This window comes from Ceratotherium simum, chromosome 26, assembly GCF_057802395.1.
Source record: "Ceratotherium simum simum isolate JZ-2026a chromosome 26, ASM5780239v1, whole genome shotgun sequence".
Taxonomy (NCBI): domain Eukaryota; kingdom Metazoa; phylum Chordata; class Mammalia; order Perissodactyla; family Rhinocerotidae; genus Ceratotherium; species Ceratotherium simum.
Genome location: NC_141925.1, coordinates 41,076,159 through 41,095,872, shown reverse-complemented (window position 1 = coordinate 41,095,872; position 19,714 = coordinate 41,076,159). Strand labels below are relative to the sequence as shown.

Here is a 19,714-nt window from a genome sequence, read left to right as displayed (position 1 = left end):
ACAGTGAAGGACGAAGGTCAAATACAACTCCTGACGCCCCCCCAGGCATCTCCAACCAACCTGTCCCTCTGCCCACCCCCAGCTCTCGTCCTTTCCAGCCTGCCTCTTCTCACCCCGTCCCCCTTTGAGGAAAACTAACCTGAGCCAGGTTTCACATTTGAGCAGTTAGGTATGTGCCTTAATATGGTCACCGGGTACGTTCCGATTTCTTTGTCTGTCATGCATGGTCACGTGGCCATAAATGGCTATCAACATACTTACCCCTTTTAACAACACTTATTTGCTTCTTTGCTAGAAGCTAGAACACCAAGACATGCCCCCTGCCCTCAAGGAACCCACAAGCTAGGGGCAAACAGGAATGTAAACAGCTGGTCACCACACAGGGGCAAGGTGCTGGGAGGTCTCCTCCGGTCTTTGAGGGAACTGGCTGTGAGAAAGCTCCACGATCAACTGCTTTAGGTCTTGGGCAATGATGTCAACAGCTGTCATTCATTGAAGATTTACCAGATGCCAGGCCTCAAACTGGGTGAGGTGCAGTTTCATTTAGTCCTCACAATACCTGGGACAGAGTCAGAGAGGGAAAGTGACCTGTCCCTGCTGCATACTTTCTAAGTAGTGGGACCAGGATTTGTCTAAGACTGAAGACACCTGCTTTCCAGAATTCCTGGCTCTGCAAACAGATTCACTTCTATTAAATTCAATGCTCATTGAGGTCTTCAGGTGGGAGCCCCTACTCTCTAGCCTTCTAGGTCCTGGCATGAACCTCTTCTGCCCCCTGTGTACCCAGGAAGGGGCTGTGCTGCTCCCTCACATGACACTGGGTCTAGCCTCTGGAAGTTTTTGGCACATGTAGGTTTCCCAAAGACCTGAGTGTCTCCCAAGGTGTGGACCAAGTCTCCACTAGTACACGGGAAGCTGGCAAAAACTGGTCAAGGCTTTCCTTGAGGAGTTATGGTTTCAAATGGGGGTCTGGAGAACGAATTCTTCCTGGGGAATGTCAATGGATGACTTGGGGAGCCAATCAGAGCAACGGGAGGCCCTTGAGATCTGGCTCTGTCCTATCGAGGTGAGTTGGGGAAGGCTGAGTGTGTCACTGAGGAGACAAATCTTACACCTAGCAGAACCTATGTGATTCTTTTTATAACAATAAAATATGAAACAAAGTCAGAGAACTCAGGAAATAAACCAAAGAGGCTGTGCTGACTTAGTGGAAATCTGACAGGAATTTAACACAGGTGATCATAACGTCTCAGCCAAGAAATAGTCTTTTCTCCTGTTTTCTTTCTTGAGTGGACTTCTTTGTGGAGAGGAAAATACAAAGGTGAGAGGCCAGGGAAGCTTCCTTTCCTGAGACAGAGACATAATAAACTTAGGCCAGGGGTTAGCAGCCAGCAAACTGGCTTCCTGGTGCCCCAGGTACTACTGCTACATAAAGAACCGTCCCAAGCCTCAATGGCATAACCTGATTTATTATACACATGGACTCTGTAGGTCCGGAATCTAGACAGGGCACTGCAGAGACTGCTGTGTCTGCTCCATGATGTTGAGGACACAGCGAGGAAGATTCAAATGCCTGAAGGTGACTTGATGCCTAGGGCTGGAATCATTAGGAAGCATCTTCACTCCTGTGACAGAAGCCTGGGCTGGGAGGGCCTGAAGGCTTGGCTCAGCTGGGCCTCTCATCAGGGGCACCTGCACACGGCCTGTCCGTGTAGCCTGGGCTTCCTCATGCATGGTGGCTTCCAGATGGTGGATTTCTTACCTGGTGGCTGAGGTCCAAAAGCAAGTGTCCTACGGACAAGGCAGAAGCTGCACTGCCTTTTACAACCTAGCCTTGCATGTGACATGCTCTCACTTCTGCCACTGTCTACTGGCTAAATCATTAGCCTGCCCAGATCCCAGGGGAAGGGGACCTTTCAATGGAAGGATGGTCAAAAAGTTTACAGCCATCTTTTAAAACCACCACACTTAGGATTGTCTCTTAACCCTGTCCTCACTACCATTCAACATGAAGCTGTCACCAACTCCACTTGCCCAACCACATGTCTTCAGAGATGGGGCAAGCAGTTCCTCAGGAAGACACGGGGCACATTTGGGCCAACCCCAAGGAAGTCCCCCAAAGTGGGGAGAGAGCCTAAGAAGGTGCCTATGACTGACTTGGCTGCATCTCATTAATATCTTGAGGTCATTTTCTCAACAACAGGGTACCAGGCCTTAAGACAGCAACTCCAAGGAGCTTCCGAGTGCACAGCCTGCAGTCCACTTTAGAGAAGGCGTGGGTGTAAGACGCTCTAGTACCACACACGAGTTACCGCATCCAGGGCTGTATCTATACCGTGAATCCCCCAACGCTGCCCAGAAATTTCTGGGGTTTCTCCCCTGCTCACAATTTCACACACCACAGCCCCTGAAAACAACAGCTTCCTAAGGACAACCGCCCCCTCAGACAGGCAGCGCCAAGGACAAGGGCTGGTCTCTCTCATTTGGTTAAGTACCAGGGGATGAAGTATCACTCTGCACCCCTGCCCCCAACCCTCACTCTACTTTCCTGTCACCAGTCCTGGGACCTAGCCATACTCTGAAGATACGTAGAGGAACTAGAGAAACAACAAGCAAAAACAAATGAACTAAATCAATAACCAAAAAAGTGACATAAAGCAGCAGCCAAGAAATGCAGAGACAAGGGGGTAGCAGGAGAATGAGACAATCTGTCACGGTCAGGGACCAAGAGAGGCAGCCAGTGGGCGGGGTGATTGACAGGTAGGAGGAAAAGACAGAGCAGTGAGTAGGAAGACAGGCGACCCATCACCCTCACCCCCAAAACACCATGTGACCAAACAGGCGGGCTCCTCCTCACATGAGACCTTTTATTACAATAGCACTGTGAGGGCTCGGCCCACTTCCCTGCCACAGTCCCCGGGAGTGAGACTGGTCTTCCCTGGAGGATAAGACATGAGCTTGGTTGGGCGGGTGAATGGCTCCTCTCTTGGTCCAGGAAGAGCACCTCTCCTTTTGGTGAGGCCCTCTCCGAAGCTGGGGTGATGCAGGCAGGGCCTTCCTCTCTGGGGACGCCCAGGCTCACACAGTCCACTTCAGGCACCTGCAGGCAGAGGCAGCCCAGGAGGAGGAGAGTGGTCTGGGAAGCTGTAGGGGATAGGAGGGAGAGGGTGTGGACCCGGGGGAGGTTCCAAGCTCACCTGGTCTCCTGGTGGGTGCCCAGACAGCGCACAGTGCAGTATCGGGCACCACAGCTAACACAGGTGTAAGGGGAAGGGAAGCCGCAGACAGCACAGAAGGGGCGCTGGGGCCGGGACGGGGGTCCCGCACAGGCTGTCAGGTAGTTGGGGCCCTCAGCCACACTCAGGTTCTGCAGAGACAAGAGGGCAGGCTCCACAACTCCTCCGCCCACTCACCTGGCAAACACCTGCCAGGGACAAGGACCTCTGCAGGCTCACCCCTTCCCTGTGGGGTCCTCCCCGGCCAGCTCCTCTCTCACCTGCTCCTCCAGCAAGGCCTGAAAGTTTTTTCGGAAACGAAGTTTAAAATGATCACCTCGAGTTTTCTTCTTTTTCTTTCCTAGAGGTCAAGAGCAATTAGTCACTTGCCATGTGCCAAGAAAGACACCATCCTTCTCTGTCCCATCATTCCCGATCCCCACGTGTCCATTCCCTGCCCACATACTCACCTGGGTTCTGAGTTGGCCTCTACCATCCTTTCCCCTTTCCCCCCACTTCTCCAATCCCAGCTTTCCTGTATCTCCAAACTCCCTAAATCTAAGGCTTGATGTCAGAGCTGGAAGGGATCCTGGAGCTCATCTGCTCCATCTTCTTTATTCTACATACATGAGAAGAAACCACGGCACACACAGGGGTGAGCGGCTGGCTCGCAGTCACAGGAGCCAGTCCCTGGCAGAGCCCGAGGAGCTGCTGGGTCATCTGCACCCAACTCGATGTCCTTCCACAGCCCCGACCTGGGCAGACTCTTCCCCTTCCTTCAGCCTGTCTCCCTGGCCCTCCCTACCTCCTCCACTGCCTTACCGGTGTCTGCATCATCATCAAACTGAGGCAGCCTCTTGCCGAGCTGGGGCAGTCCTGCGTGGGGGTCGTCCTGGAAGTTGTCATTCTCCAAGGCCTCGAGCTGCCTGTTGATGCGGCGCTGCCGGGCGGCACGGTCCAGCACCCGCCGCTGTCCAGGGTCCTGGGAGCGAACTAGATGGGTGGGGCCCGCAGAGTCAAGGAGGGCACAGAAGAGAGAAACTGGGGCGGCCTTGTCTCTGGGCAGTGTGTGGAAGATGTCCAGGGGTGTGGGGGGCCACAGTTCTCTGATCTCATCCTCCTCACCGAGCCCTTGGCCCTATATCTTCTCACAATACCTCAGCCCTGCTGGTTTGCGTCCTTCCCAGCTGAGACTGCCATTTCAGTCACTCACGCCTGTTCTCAAGTCCTGTGGCACCAGTCTTGCCTCCCAATCCCAGACCCAGCCAGTGAAACGCATCCTGGAGACCTCCTACTGCTGGCAGAAACCACACAACCGTGCTGACCACCGTACACTAAGGGCTTCCAGGCGCCACTGGGACCTTAATATACCTGGCCTTCGGGCTCAGCCGTCTCACTTCCCACCTCAAAGGAAATGGGCCACCCACAGGTAGAGACGCTCAATCTTCAGCCCACTCTCCAACATAACTGCAGGGATACCCACCTGCCCACCAAGTCCCACTGCTAAAGCCAACCCTCCAGCTCCAGCTCAAGTCCTCCCCTCCCTCTTGCATCTTCAACCCCTTCTCCTCAACTGGCACTTTCCTCCAATGGATAAACCTGCTAAACTCGCACGTGTCTACCCAACTTCACACCTGTTCTTCTTTGAGAGGGTGGTCCAAGAGGTATTTCATTTCCTCACCCCCTGTCCACTCCTCAATCCCAGTGAACCAACTCCCATTCAGTGGGAACCACTTACGCTCAGGACACCAGTGACTCCTAAGGCCAAACCCAGTGTGCATTTCTAGAATCCTCCTTTGACTTGAGCCTGTGTTGACTATCTCCCTCAGGTTGAAAGAGGCCCTTCATTTACTTCCTTGCCATGACTCCAGGTTTTCCTTCTCCATCTCTAGCTACGCTTCTCAGCCTCCCATCTTGGCTACTCTCTCTGCCTCTAAGGAGATGGCTGTCACTGTCTTTCTCAGTCTTTACACTCTTCCTGGAATTTCTAATCCAAACACAGGGCTCTAACTATCATCCACAAGCAAATGACTGCAAAACTGATGCTCTCAATTCAGAGCCTTCTCCTGAGTTCCAGAACTGGCTATTCAATAGGCTGCAGGAAATCACCTACCGACCCCAGCAACTCAAAATTAAAACTCTTCCCATTCAAGTCTGCTTCTCCACCTGTAGACTCTCTTTAAGCGAATGGAACCATCTATGCAGACATCCAAACCAGAAACCTACGAGTTATTGTAAACCTCTCTCTTCATTATCAAATTAGCTGTTCACTGGGCTCTGATAATTCTACACAAAATATCTCTTCATTCATTAAACAAATATTTATTGAGTGCCTATAACCATAATAATAGACTCAGCGCCAGTAGCTAACACTGGGTGTATACTCTGAGCCAGGCCCTATACTAAGCCCTTTGCATAAGTGGAATCTTTTAACCTTCGCAACAACCCTACGAGATAGATATCATTATCATTCCCACTTTACTGATGTTCAGAGGGTAAGAAGTGTGTCCAAAGTTCACATAGCTGCTAAGTGGCTGGGTCAGAATTCAAACCCAGAACTGCCCAGCATCAAAACGCATGCTTGTGATCACTGTCCTATACTGCCTCCCTTCCAAGTGGCCGAGGGCAGTGCCCTTGGTTCTGGGAACACAATCAGAGCCAACAGTCTACTGGGGAATACATATGAATATGAACAAAGCAGCAAGCACAGGGAAGTACAAAGTGCTACAGAGCACACGACAGAAACACCTAACCTGGGCAGTCAGGAAGATTTTCCAGAGGAAAGTAGGTCTAGGTTAAGGCCTGACTGAGGAAGACAAGTTAGCCCAGTGCGGGAGAGGGGAGGGTGTCTCAAGCCTTGGTACCAGCATGAGAGAAGGCCTGGAGGGAGACCGTGGTGCCTTCAATAAATTAAAAGAAGCTCTGTATGACTGGAATATATGTATGTGTGAGTGTGTGTGTCAGGGGGAGGGGCAGATATGAAGTCAGGCAGACCATTACCTTTAAGTTTTACCTTTAAGTATCTAAAGGAATTTGGATTGGGGTATTTCATGGGAAAGGTGACAGAGAGCCAGTGAGGGGTTTAAGGAGCAGCATGACTGGACTGATTACAAGTTAATCAGGCAAGGTGTTCTGACTCTCATCTCTTTGTATCTGGACTACTCAACAGCTTCCTCACTGGCCTTCCAACCTCTAGACCTGTGCTACACAATAAAGCAGCCACTGGTCACATGTGGTTATTTAAATTTAAATTTAGATGTAGATTCAGATTTTTAAAAATTTAAAATTCTGTTCCTCGGTTATACTAGCCACATTTCAAGTCCTCAGTAGCCACATATGGCTAATGAGTGCCATATTCAACAATGCTAATTAAGAACATTCCTATTATCCTAGAAAGTTCTACTGGACAGCGCTGCTCTAGTCGCTCCAATCCATCCTCCGCACTGAAGCCAGAACTGCCTTTCTAAAACATAAATTTGTTTCCGCCACTCCTCTGCCTTAAAAGTCCTTGATGGCTCTCCACTGCCCTCTCCACAGAGTTCAAACTCTTCGGCATTGTATATAATGCCTTTCAAGTGTACCATTCCCCAGCCCTCCAGCCTCTCTTACTATTGCTCCGCGAGCCCCGAACGGTGAACTTGGCTTCCTAAGCGACTTGCTTTTCCCTGCTTTCCTGCCTTTGCACGTGCGTTTCCCGCTGCCGGGAATGAGTCCCCGCGTACCTGCACAAAGTGAAACCATAACTCGACTTTCAAGATTCAATCCAAGCGTTTTCTTGCCCTCCAAGCCTTCCTGGTCCCCTCCTTCCCAGAAGCTGGGTTCCCAGAAGCCAGAAGCTTCCCAGACGCCCCCCCTCCCTGCGCCCTGGCGCTTTGCATCCCTCTGACATACCACGTATCACTCTGAAATGCAGTGGTAGGTCTGCGTGTTTGTCCTCCTCCCAGAAAGCCAGTTCTTAGATGATAAAGATCTTTTTCCTTTCTCTATCCCCAGCGCCTGGCTTGGAGCAGGCATCAATAAAATGTGAATGCATGGTTTGGGGGGCTGCCCCGACGCCAGGACCCGAGGGCCGGCAAAAGGATTTAAGACTAATAACTGGGTGAAGAAATCCTAGGCCAAGTTCGGATTTGGGAGGAGGAAGGGGGCCAACTGCCAGGGGCTCACTTACCAGAGGTTTTCTTCTCCACCATTACCTACAACACAGCTGACGGAAAAGCTTACTGCGCATGCGTGCAAAACTACCCGCTCTGGTAGGGGCACCATCACTTCCGGCGGCGTGTACTTTTGCGCGTGCGCAAAATAATCCCAATGCTTTGACGCATTACGTGATGTTCCCTTGGAGACGAGAAAGCTTTCCGCCATATTTAATAGGGGCAAAACTACTTCCGGCCTCAGAGTGGTTGTGTATTTTGTAGGACCCCCGAAATGGATCATTTTAAAGAGGTGGTGCCAGTGGTCTTTCGTGAAACGTTATTTTCCTTTGGTCCTTCTGAAGATGCCATCTTCACAAATGCAGCCCCTGGAGCTTCTCCCCGGGGCAGCATTGTTGATTGGCCGGACTACCAAGGAAAGTGGGGAGGCTTGAGTGGACAATTCCAGGGGTCCCCGGCGACCCTCTGCCGAAACCTCAAACCCAAGCTACTCTGGGGCCGCAGACCCCTCGGCCCTTGCCCTCCCTGCCGCCCGCTCCTCCACTCGTCCCGGCACCGGCGCCGCCGCCGCCGCCTCGCTCTCCCAGTCTTCCGCCTGGCCGCTCCCGGCAGGGCTGCGGCAAAGACCCGCCTCCGCGTCCGGCCGGACCCACCGGGGCCCACTTCCCCTCCCCGGGTTTCAGTTTCCTCGTGTGTCAGGCGGGCAGTGGGCCCAGCTGGCTCTGACCAAAGTCCTCGGCACCGGATCGCAGGCCCGAGCCCCCGCCCCGCCCCTCCCCCGCCTCCGGCCGGGCGCCCCCTCCGCCCGCTCCGCGCCGCCCGCGCGCCCGCGTCCCGGGACAATCCTCGCCTTGTCTGGGACGCCGGCATCTCGAGTTTTCTCTAGCCTCTGGCTACGCCTTCTTCCCAGGGCGGAGCCCCAGCCCTGCTCCTCCTCGCAGCCGGCCTCACTGCAGTCCCGGCTCCAGCTTCCAGAGCCCCTCTGGGATCCAGGCGCGCAGCCAGAGCAGTGCGGGCCTGGGTGCCGTCTCGACCCGCTCCGCGCCATGGCCTCCTTGGGCGCGGGACTCCGGCTCCTGCTGCTGCTACTGCTGCTGCTGCTGCCGCCGCCTCCTGCGGCCTCGGCCTCCGACCGTCCCCGGGGCAGCGACCCCGTCAACCCAGGTGAGAACCCCAGAAGGGCCCTGGAGGGCCGAGTGGGCGCCGGGCTGACGTGTCTGCCGGTCGGGGCCGGGGCCTCGTGGGGGCGGCCGGCATCTCCCACGCCCAGCGCGCTCCTAGGGGCCGAATCATGCAGCCCCTCGCCCAGTCCCCACCCTGAACTGAGGTTTCCAGCCTCCCCATGCGAACTGACCCCGAATTCCTGGGTGTCACTCCCATCCCGTTCTCAATGGTGTCGAAGTTTCCCTGGGTGGGTGGAAATGGGAAAAAAGAGGAAAGGGACAGGAGCAGAGTCAGAGGGAGGTGAAGGGGGCTGCGGTGGGCAGAGCGCGTGGGGCAGTGAGGTGGGCGAGTGAGTCCCGCGTGCCAATTCCTGGCTGGTGACAGAGAAGCTGCTGGTCATCACCGTCGCCACAGCCGAGACGGAGGGATACTGGCGTTTCCTACGGTCAGCCGAGTTCTTCAACTACACTGTGCGGGTGAGGAGAGGAACACCCTCGTGGCCCCTGGGAGGATGGGGGGGTTCCAGTGGGAGGAGTGGGCTGAGGGCTGGATGCCTGGGGCCCCACGGAGGTTCTGGTCAGGAGGTCCTGGGCGGCCTATCCTCTCCATGGCATGGCGGGTCTCCCCCATAGACCCTGGGCCTGGGAGAGGAGTGGCGAGGGGGTGATGTGGCCCGAACAGTTGGTGGAGGACAGAAGGTGAGGTGGCTAAAGAAGGAAATGGAGAGATATGCAGACCAGGAGGATATGGTCATCATGTTTGTGGACAGGTAAAGGGGCTAGTGTTGGGGAGAAAGGGAAGAGGTGAACAGGAGGAGGGGGTGAGGATACTGAGGTACCTAGTGGCTGTCCTGTTCATCCTGTCCTTCTTCACCTAGCTACGATGTGATTCTGGCTGGCAGCCCCTCGGAGCTGCTGAAGAAGTTCGTCCAGAGTGGCAGCCGCCTGCTCTTCTCTGCGGAGGGCTTCTGCTGGCCCGAGTGGGGGCTGGCAGAGCAGTACCCTGAGGTGGGCACGGGGAAGCGCTTCCTCAACTCTGGTGGTGAGTGGCAGACTGCCCGAGGCAGAGGGGCCAAGAGTGGTGGGGTACAGAGTGTTCCAGGTGCCTGAGGGCCGGAGAGGGAGTGGGGACCAGTCGGCGGGATCCTGACAGTCTTGGAGTGAGCACCTCCCCTCCCCCCACAGGATTCATTGGCTTTGCACCCACCATCCACCAAATCGTCCGCCAGTGGAAGTACAAGGATGATGATGATGATCAGCTGTTCTACACTCGACTCTACCTGGACCCAGGACTGAGGGTAGGGAGGGGCAGAGGAGAGGCGGCAGGCCTCAGGCTGGATGGGAGGGAAGGGATAAAGGGCTTTGGGGAAGACGTAAAGAGAAAAGACTGGGAGGTGATGTCCCTCCCCCTCTTTAATTAACTGCCCATCTCACCCCATCCAGGAGAAACTCAGCCTTAATCTGGATCATAAATCCCGGATCTTCCAGAACCTCAATGGGGCTTTAGGTGAGGAGAAGGCAATCAGAGGGGCCGGGGAGAGAGGCCTCTGCTGCTGGGGGTCCTGAATTTGGGAGGGGCTCCTGGTGGGACTGAGGTGGGCTTTGACTCACCCTTGTGTTAACTTCTTCAGACATCTGAATGGCTGATGATAGAGTAAGTTGCACTGTGCTCATAGTAATAAACGCAGCAGTCGTCAAACCTAACATCTATTGAACACATACAGTCATGTGCCGCGTAACGACGTTTCAATCAATGGCGGACCGCATATACGACGGCAGTCCCATAAGATCAGTCCATGTAGGCCAGGTGTGTGGTAGGCTGTACCACCTACGTCTGTGTAAGTGCACGCTGTGATGTTCGCAAAACGACGAAATCGCCTAACAATGCACTTCTCAAAACGTATGCTGGTCGTTAAGTGACGCGTGACTGTACCGTGTGCCAGGGCGCTAGACCAGGGCTTTGCTTCTGTGATTTCATTTAACACCACAATCCTACAAAAGGAGGGTCTGTGGTTTTCCACCTGTTACAGATGAGGAACGGCCTCTCTGAGGGGCCAGTGACTTGTCCGGGTCACCCAGGTAGTATGCTGGAGCTCCCCTGGGGTGGGGCAGCAGCCTGGTCTGTGCCCTCAGAGAGAGAAGGTACCCATCCCTGCCCCCATGGAGCCGCAGTCCCTCATCCTCAGAGAAACTGAGTTCCCCCCTATATAGAAGCATCTATTGCTTGGCGGCTTGAAGAGAAAGGGAGTCTAAAACCTGGTCTTTCTTCCCCAGATGAGGTGGTTTTAAAGTTTGATCGGAATCGTGTGCGTATCCGGAATGTGGCCTACGACACGCTTCCTGTTGTGGTCCATGGCAACGGTCCCACTAAGGTGCCCCAATGGCCCATACCCTTGGCCCCAGCCCCTGCCCCCGTCAGTCCTGGCCTCACAGCCCCTGCCCCAGGCCTGGGCCCAGCCCCTAGGTACCTCTAGCTCTTCTGAGCAGTCAGTCCTCCCAGCTGCAGCAGCAGAGGTGCTGGGAGAGGTGCTAAGTGTCCCCTACTCCCCCTCCTGCCCTGTCCCCTGCCTGTCTCCCTGACCTCCCTCACCTCTGGCCCTCCCCACCTCCTCAGCCTCAGCCTCTCATCGTCTCTCCCCACAGCTCCAGCTGAATTACCTGGGAAACTATGTTCCCAAAGGCTGGACTCCCGAGGGAGGCTGTGGGTTCTGTGACCTGGACCGGAAGACACTCCCGGGGGGGCAAGTAAGGAGGGGTGCCAGGGTGGGGCAGGAGAGTGCCCTGAAGCAGCAGGTGCTGGGACAGCATGCTGGGGAGCAGTGGTGGGGACAAAGCTCCTGGGGACCCCCAAACCTGGCAGGGTTGTGGAGGGCAGACTGGGTGGGGCCCCAGGCTCTTTTCTGAGCCCTGTCATGTCCTATGTTCCAGCCTCCCCCCCGGGTGCTTCTGGCCGTATTTGTGGAACAGCCTACCCCGTTCCTGCCCCGCTTCCTGCAGCGGCTGCTGCTCCTGGACTATCCCCCCGACAGGGTCACCCTTTTCCTGCATAACAATGTGAGACACCCTGGCAGTCTCTCCCTTGTGGGCCCTCCCGAGAGCCTCTGCCTCTGCCCTGGTCAGAACTCCCACCCCCACCCCAGACTCCGCCCTACACTCTGCTCACCACCTGCCCCGCTCCTGTCCCCCGGGGGGCCAGCCATCTCTTCTGCCCTCTCAGTCCCCTCCTACCTACCCCCCATCTCCAGGAGGTGTACCACGAGCCCCACATTGCGGACTCCTGGCCCCAGCTCCAGGACCACTTCTCAGCTGTGAAGCTGGTGGGGCCAGAGGAGGCCCTGAGCCCAGGCGAGGCGAGAGACATGGCCATGTGAGTGAGGACGGGGAGGACGGGTGGGGCTGAAGGGGGGAGAGGCTGCCGCCCTCCCATCTCCACTCACCATCCATTCTCTCCTCGGCCTCCACACTGGTGGCCTCCCAGCCACCAGGCGTACTACCCTCCACTGTCGCACTCACACTGGCTCCTCCACCCTGCAGTCCTTCACGTCCCCCTCCTCTCCTGTTGCTGGTGCATCTGTGCATCTGCCCACTTTTCTCCTCGGCTGGTGGGGGCGTTCCCCCCACCTGCTCCCATTTCAGCTTATCTGTCTGTTGGTCTGTCACCTCCAGGGACAGTTGTCGGCAGGACCCTGAGTGTGAATTCTACTTCAGCCTGGATGCCGACACCGTCATCACCAACCCGCAGACCCTGCGCATCCTCATTGAAGAGAACAGGTCGCTTGTCCAGCTTGGCCAGAGGGCCCCCAAAGAGTCCCCAGAGAGCCCCCAACTCCTTCCTCGGGCAGGGGCTCACCTCTGCCAGCCCTCACCTCCACCTGTCCACAGGAAGGTAATAGCGCCCATGCTCTCCCGCCATGGGAAGCTGTGGTCCAACTTCTGGGGAGCGCTGAGCCCTGACGAGTACTACGCGCGCTCCGAGGACTACGTGGAGCTGGTGCAGCGGAAGCGAGTGTGAGTCCTGCCCGGCTTCTTCTGACGTGGGCCCCCACACACGCCTGCACCGCATCCCGAGGCCCCAGTCTCGGGTCTGCTGTGGCCGCCAGTCAGACTTGCCCCGGCTGCAGGGTAGGGACTGACCGTGGAGTGGAACACGGGAGGGCTGTGGCCAGCAGTGCTGAACGAGGGAAGGGAAGAGAGTGGGGTGCCCTGAGGATGAACTGGGCCACACTGACCCTAGTGCGGGTGCCTCCAGGGGCGTGTGGAATGTGCCCTACATATCCCAGGCATATGTGATCCGCGGGGAGACCCTGAGGACAGAGCTGCCCGAGAGGGAGGTGTTCTCGGTCAGCGACACCGACCCTGACATGGCCTTCTGTAAGAGCCTGCGGGACAGGGTGAGCAGCGCCGTCAGACCCAGGGTGCAGGCCTGGGGGCCCCATGCTGGGTGCTGGGCAGCTGCCACCTCTCGTCTCCTCCTCACACGCTCCCCCCACTCCAGGGCATCTTCCTCCACCTCAGCAATCAGCACGAGTTCGGCCGCCTCCTGGCCACTTCCCGCTATGACACAGACCACCTGCACCCCGATCTCTGGCAGATCTTTGACAACCCCCTGGTGAGTGGGGGGGGCCCTTGCTCAGAGAATGCGTATGCCTCACCCTTCACCAAAGGAGGACGTGCGCACGTGCGCACCCACACACACACTCACCCCTGTGCAGGATCTGCTCCTGCCTGAGGAGGGGCGGTCCAGGGGCTGGGGTTTCCTGGGTGGGACCAGATGGAGTGAGGAGGGCGCCCATCACTGTGCGCTCCCCTGACCCTCCCCAGGACTGGAAGGAGCAGTACATTCATGAGAACTACAGCCGGGCCCTCGAAGGGAAGGGATTCGTGGAACAGGTGAGGCCTGCTCAGGATCTCCGCCCGCCCTGATGGCCGTTGCCCTTGAGTCTGCTGTCCAGATCAGTGGCTTTCAAACTGACTTCTCCCAGGTGCCTTAGGGTCTTCTGCTCAGGTGAGATGAGGTAGAGGCTGAGCAGATGGGTCTTCAGCCCCACCCTAGCATTAATCAGTGATCTCTCTCGTCTGTTGGGTATATTGGTGTTATGGGTGAAATGACATTTTTGTAAAGACGTTTGAACACCACTGTCCCAGAGCCTGGGGCTCCAGGCCCTCCTGCCATTGGTGCCGTGTTCTCAGTGCCACTCCCACCTTCTGTGGCTCTGCCTCCCCTGGCCCAGCCCACGCTCAGACCCCCATGCCCCCAGCTTCTCATCTCCTGGCTTCTCTTTCGGCTCCCTGCTTCCTCTCCCCGCCCCTCTTCTGCAAGCGTCACCCAGCCCTGTTGTCCTTCCCCCGCTCTGTCCTCAGCCATGCCCGGACGTGTACTGGTTTCCTCTGCTGTCAGACCAAATGTGTGATGAGCTGGTGGAGGAGATGGAGCATTACGGCCAGTGGTCAGGAGGCCGGCACGAGGTGAGAGGCTGGGCCACGGGAGGAGGGAGGACCCCAGGAGGAGGGCAGTGCTGGGTCTAATGGAGGGAAATGGAGTTAGGAGAGTGGGAGCAGATACGGGTCCCAGGGGGAGGGGCCCATGGAGAGCACAACTGCATCCATCCATCCATCCATCCATCCATCCATTCATTCAAGAAATATCGGGCAGATCCCAGATGCCAGCCCCTGTCCTAGGTGGTGCAGGTGCACTGATGGGGTGTGCAGCCCAGCTCGCCCTCTGGAGCTCACCTGCTGCTGGGAGGAGCAGCAGCCCAGCTTCTAGGGCCTGCGATGGGCAGCCCAGGGGCTGTGGGAGCCACAGGAGGGGCCCTTGGCCCAGCTGTGGGGGGACCCAGGGTCTTCACGGAAGAGTTGAGACTTCAAAAGCTAGTAGGAGTGGTTCAAGCTGAGACTTCCAGACCGAGGGACACAGCTGTAAGGCCTGGAGCCAGAGGAGGGGGAGCTGGCACTGCCCTGTCAGGGCTCAGTGCCCACTGCCCATAGGACTCAAGGCTGGCCGGAGGCTACGAGAACGTGCCCACCGTGGACATCCACATGAAGCAGGTGGGCTATGAGGACCAGTGGCTGCAGCTGCTGAGGACGTACGTGGGGCCCATGACCGAGAGCCTATTCCCAGGCTATCACACCAAGGTGGGCTGCTGCCTCTGCCACCCTGCCTCCTCCGCCTTCCCACATCCCAGGCATGGCTGGAAGTCTCCACGCAGCGCCTTTCAGCCCCTGTAGCATTTGGGGCCCCAGGGAAAGAGATCCTGCAGGCGGGCACCCCTGGGGGGAGACTGCTTGGTCCCTGGGGCCCCTCCCCCTCCCCGAACAGCGGCTGTCGCCTCCTTAGAAGGCCATCCCTCCAGCCTCTTCTCTCGTGTCCCCACAGACCCGAGCAGTGATGAACTTTGTGGTCCGCTACCGGCCTGATGAGCAGCCCTCTCTGCGGCCACATCACGACTCATCCACCTTCACCCTCAATGTTGCCCTCAACCACAAGGGCCTGGATTATGAGGTGAGCCCTACCACCCTCCACTCCAGGGCCTACACACACACACACACGCACACTCACACACTCACACGCTCTTACACTCACACTTCCCCCATGACTGTGTCCCGCCCCCTCCACCCCCCGCTCACACCCCTCAGTTGCCCTCCCTGCCCCTTGTCTACTCTCTTCACCTTCCCTGTTACTTGGTGGGTATCGTCTCCTGGACCCTTCCGGCTGGCTGCCTTCCCATTCCTCCAGCATCTCCCCTCTGCCGATACCCTAAGCCCCCCAACTCCATATCCCCCTCTCCCTAACCCTCTGGTCTGCCTGCCCCCCAGTCCCCAGGTCTGCTCACTCTCCACTGTTCCCTTCTCCTCTCCCCAGGGAGGTGGCTGCCGCTTCCTGCGCTATGACTGCGTGGTCTTGTCGCCGCGGAAGGGCTGGGGGCTCCTGCACCCTGGCCGTCTCACCCACTACCACGAGGGGCTGCCCACTACTCGGGGCACTCGCTACATCATGGTGTCCTTTGTTGACCCCTGACACTCAACCACTGTGCCAAACCCTCTCTGCCATTGTGCCTTCTTGCGCCCCCTCCTTGGAGGGGGTCTATCCGGGTCCTCGCTTCCTGAGTGTATGTTCAGTGTGCTTGGGACTGAATGTGTCTCCTCACCCCCCACCACACGGCCCTCTCAGGAAGCTCCTGGAGCCCCCTTGCCCCTCCCCTCAGCCCCCAAGGGTTCATGGGGAGAGGGCTTCTGGGGGTTCCCAAAGTGATAAATTATTATTTCTCAGCCTCCCTCCCAATAAAGGAGGATTTGTAACTCTTGAGTCCATTTATCGCCTTTCATCTGCCTACTGACCCCATATCCCTCCTGCCACCCAGAGTAGAGGGGAAACCTGGGGTTCCTCCAAAGAAAAAGAACAGGGAAGAGGGAAAGGCAGAAGCAGAATGTTAGAGCAGTGTGGGGACCTGGAAGCTTCCCTGGGTCCCATTTCTCACTCCCCTTTATCGCCTGAGCTAGGGGAAGTGCCTGAGAAGGGCCAGATCAAAAGGACTTCCCTGATAAGTCTCCGATGAAAGTCGGCCCCTGCCCATCACCACTCCTCCCCGATTCTCTCTTCACTTGATGACGTGAAGGGGAGCAGGGCATAGCCCTGAGGGGGCTCCAGGGACAGTGCTGGGGCAGGAGTGCCCCCTGGAGGCATGTGCTCTAAGGAGGGAAGACAGGCTGCAGCCTTACTGTGGCTTCTTGGACTGAAGTATTCAGTTAGGCGGGATCAGGAAAGGGGAAGCCCTGGAGGCTCATCCCAAGAAAGCTTCCTGGAAGAGGGGACTGTGAAGCAGCCTTGGAAAAGAGGAGACCTCCTGAGAACTGGTCTTGCCTCCAGCCTTGAGGGGACCATCAAGCCCTTGCCCAGACCCCTCGAGACACCTTGAGGACAGCAGGCCATGCTCCTTTAGCTTGGTCTTTTCCAGCCTTGCACCAGCCTTCCTTCCTAAATTTATCTCCCAACTGTTCCCTTGCAGAAGACTTTTAGAAACCAAACAAGCCTATTCATCTTTCCTGGGACGTTTCCTGCCTCTGACACCTCACTTGCCACCCACAAACTAGAATCCGCTTCTTCCTTCCTCCTGCCCAGACTCCCAGGAAAACTTCCTCTATGAAGCCTTCCCCTCTGGTGGCTGGGGCTGGTTGGTCACCTTTCCATGTGGACTGAGCATCTCTCTGGCCTTCTCACCCTGGCCTCCACCACCCTCATCTGCATGGCCTGTGGATGGCAGGGGGCTGAGCAGGGACAGGAGAAGATGCCACTTGGCCAGGTCCCCAGACAGGGAAACGGCACGAGAGTGAGGCAGGGGATGGGGACAGTAGGTCCTGGGCATTGGAAGCTGGCTTCCCCTGTCCCCTGCAGACCCATCACTCATTTCCAGAGCATCTCCCGTAGCAAGGGCTGCAGTGATGAGCACAAGGCCGCTCTTCTTGTTGCTTACAGCTTGGGGGAGATCTCCATCCGAGAAGGACTGTGATGGAGGAAAAGTATTTTATGCTAGGAGAGCACGTGACAGAGGCTCCTGAGGAGTGTGTGTCAGACTTCCCTACATGAAGTGATGTCCCCTGACCTGGAAAAGGTGCCGGCCCACAGGCCTCTGGTCACTGCTGGGGAGGGCCATGGGGGTGGTGAGGACTGGCCTTGGCCCATTTGGAGGGTGTGCCCACAGCCCAGTGTGCTCTCTCTCTAAGGGATTCCCCAGTCCTTAGCCTTTCCCACAAAGGCCTCCCCTCCAGAACGTCTCCCCACAGAGGCCTATGCTGCTCCTCAGGGAATAAATCCTGCAGGTCGTCTCCTCCTCAGGGGCCAAACCTGGGTGACTCATGGGGAGCCCTGCCATTAATAGTACACACCACTCTGGCAACCCCCGCTTTCCCAGACCTCTGCTAGTCCGGCTCCTCGCAGAGGCCCAAGGTCCTGACCTCCATAGAGTCCAAACACCTTCCTCCCCCTCAGGCTCCTGGCCACATCCCTGGTCATTTCCGGTTGGTTTTACTGGTCATAGCCCTGTGAGCTCAGGTCGTGGTTAATCCTTCCTGGTTGGGGCTCCCGAAGGCCCAGTGTGCAGGTCAGCAAAGGGGTCAGAAACGAGGGCGGGGCCAGGGCCAGGGTCAGGGCCAGAGGGCTGGACCCAAAAAGGGTGTTCTTAAGTGCCATAGCAGCCCCTGTGCGGCTCCCCTCTACAGAACGCCGGCCTCCTCCAGCCTCCTCTGCCGGGGTCTCCAAGTGTTTGCTGTCCTGCAATGGGTCCTCTCTTTCTTGGGGCTCAGTGAGTCCCTGAAGCCCTCCAGCCCCCTGCCCCTGGCATTCTGCTTCCCCATTACCACGAGAGAAGGAGGCAGGGCTGGGATCTCAGGGTGGGGTCCTTGAAGGAGTGAGAAGGAAGTAGGTGGGACAGAAGGGCCTGAAGCCACGGAAGGGGAGGCGGCAAAGGGGGGACTTGGCACTTAAACATCTGGGTCCTGAGCCCCCACCCCACCCCATCCCATCTTGCCCCTCCAGCCCAAGTGTGCCTGGCAGCGTTGCTCCTTGCACTCCTAGGCCCAGCCTGGATCCTAGTGGTCCTCTACTTGGTCTGGCTCTGCGGAGACAGGGACATGCCCTGGGCAAGAGGCCACCGCTCTGCATGGGTCCACGACTGGGTAATCTGGAGACATTTCCGTGACTACTTCACCATCTTGGTGCACGCACCCAGGAACGGTGTGCCGGTTGGAAGCAAGGCTTCAGAAGAGCCCCTTGGGACTACCATCGCCAAAAGTGCAATCTCACCGGCCGGGTTGGGGTACACCCTCTGTCCTGCAGCTGGTTAACCTGCAGAGTTGGATGCCTCCTGCTGTCTCTTCCGCTTCCACCCTGGTGGGGTCCTTGTCGTCCTTGTCGTCGGGGCCTTCCACAACTTCTGCACAGAGGCCACGGGCTTCTCCCGTCTCTTCCCCGGCCTCCTGCGGCAACTGCTCATGCTGCCCTGTTGGTTCCACCCCCCTCTCTTCCGGAACTACCTTATGTGTGGTGGTGAGAAGGGGTGAGCTGGCTCAGGACTCCCAGTCTCTGCTGTCACCTCCCACCTGCCCTCCTCCCGTCTGGGGCTGCCCGGTCCCAGCTCTACCTTCCCGGTGCCCCCCTCCCTCTTCTCTCCAAGACCCAGGCGTCAGGCCCCCCAGCCTCTGCCCTCCCTTCAGGTTTGGTACCCTCTGACAAGACCAGCGCCTCCTATCTGTTGTCCCGGCCTGGGGGGCGGCCAGGTGGCAGTCCTGGCCGTGGGAGGGCCCCTGGAGGCGCTGGAGGCAAAAGCCGGAGGGCTGAGCTTGCGGATCCGGAATCAAGGGATTTGTCAAGTTGGCCCTGGAGCAAGGGTGAGAAGCTGCCGGTGGCCGGGCGGGACACGCCCGGGCAGCCCTGGTGGGGAGGAGCCCGGCGCGCCCTGGGGCCCGGAGTCAGGCGCGGTCCTGCTTCCCCAGGGCCTCCCTCGTGCCTGTTTTCTCTTTCCGGGAGAACGAGCTCTTCCAGCAGTTCCCGAACCCGCCGGGCTCGTGGGTGCGGGGGGCACAGGAAGAGCTGCAGCCACTGCTGAGCGTGGCCCTGCCGCTGTTCCAAGGCCCCCTGGGCCTCCTCTTGCCCTTCGGCGCGCCCATCCACACAGTCGGTGAGCCCTGGCCTCTGCCCGGTCCGCTCCCCGGCCCGCCCGCGCGCTCCTCCGGAGCTCAGGCCCCCGCCCGGTCCCCGCGCCGGGTGGCGAAGGTCCCTGGTTGGGGCCTGAAATCCTGGCTACCGGCCGCGCATCGGCCACGCCAGCCTGGCCCCCCGGGCCGGTCTTGGGCCTCTGCCCCAGCCCTGAACTCTGTCCCGGAGGATCGCGGCGGGCAGGAGGGAAGAAAGGACCGGGCGAGGGATCCCAGCGACCGCCCCTCTCGCCTGGCGTTCCGCCCACAGTGGGGGCCCCAATCCCGGTGCCAAGAAGCCGCGCGCAAGTGGACATGCTGCACGCGCTCTACGTGGAGAGGCGCACGCGGCTGTTCGAAGAGCACAAGGCGCGCTACGGCATTCCCGCCCACAGGCACCTGGTCCTCACCTAGGCGCCCCCGCCGCCCGGGCCCTCCCCGAGCCCCAGGGGGCGTGCGGGTGCAAGGGTGAAATTAAAGGTGAGAACACACCTGC

The 19,714-nt window shown here is 57.9% G+C and overlaps 2 protein-coding genes and 1 pseudogene across 2 annotated transcripts; 2 read left to right on the top strand and 1 right to left on the bottom strand.

Moving 5' to 3' along the window:
• Window positions 1-2,847: 2,847 nt before the first annotated feature.
• ZNHIT1 (zinc finger HIT-type containing 1) lies at window positions 2,848-7,485 on the bottom strand. The gene is made up of 5 exons (XM_004442154.3): window positions 7,384-7,485; window positions 4,038-4,208; window positions 3,497-3,576; window positions 3,198-3,367; window positions 2,848-3,100 (listed from the first exon to the last, which is right to left on the bottom strand). The coding sequence occupies exons 1-5, from the start codon at window positions 7,403-7,405 to the stop codon at window positions 3,079-3,081; spliced, it is 465 nt and encodes a 154-aa protein (XP_004442211.1). The 5' UTR covers window positions 7,406-7,485; the 3' UTR covers window positions 2,848-3,078.
• Window positions 7,486-8,036: 551 nt separating this feature from the next.
• On the top strand, window positions 8,037-15,835 carry PLOD3 (procollagen-lysine,2-oxoglutarate 5-dioxygenase 3). The gene is made up of 19 exons (XM_087417685.1): window positions 8,037-8,530; window positions 8,915-9,006; window positions 9,163-9,299; window positions 9,408-9,571; window positions 9,715-9,827; window positions 9,973-10,036; window positions 10,804-10,901; window positions 11,173-11,274; window positions 11,458-11,583; window positions 11,775-11,896; window positions 12,196-12,300; window positions 12,412-12,537; window positions 12,779-12,920; window positions 13,025-13,138; window positions 13,351-13,419; window positions 13,891-13,995; window positions 14,518-14,664; window positions 14,906-15,031; window positions 15,392-15,835. The coding sequence occupies exons 1-19, from the start codon at window positions 8,413-8,415 to the stop codon at window positions 15,545-15,547; spliced, it is 2,226 nt and encodes a 741-aa protein (XP_087273811.1). The 5' UTR covers window positions 8,037-8,412; the 3' UTR covers window positions 15,548-15,835.
• Window positions 15,836-17,117: 1,282 nt separating this feature from the next.
• On the top strand, window positions 17,118-19,681 carry LOC101394112 (2-acylglycerol O-acyltransferase 2-B-like; annotated as a pseudogene).
• Window positions 19,682-19,714: the final 33 nt, after the last annotated feature.

Bases quoted from the DNA above. Each gene is read 5' to 3' on its own strand.
- ZNHIT1 (XM_004442154.3), bottom strand. From the start codon at position 7,405: ATGGTGGAGAAGAAAACCTCTG. The intron at 4,209-7,383 runs GTAAGTGAGCCC...CCACCCATCTAG, and splicing joins GGTGGAGAAGAAAACCTCTG to TTCGCTCCCAGGACCCTGGA. The intron at 3,577-4,037 runs GTAAGGCAGTGG...CTTGACCTCTAG, and splicing joins TGATGATGATGCAGACACCG to GAAAGAAAAAGAAGAAAACT.
- PLOD3 (XM_087417685.1), top strand. From the start codon at position 8,413: ATGGCCTCCTTGGGCGCGGGACTCCGGCTCCTGCTGCTGCTACTGCTG. The intron at 9,300-9,407 runs GTAAAGGGGCTA...TTCTTCACCTAG, and splicing joins GTCATCATGTTTGTGGACAG to CTACGATGTGATTCTGGCTG. The intron at 12,921-13,024 runs GTGAGCAGCGCC...CCCCCACTCCAG, and splicing joins GTAAGAGCCTGCGGGACAGG to GGCATCTTCCTCCACCTCAG.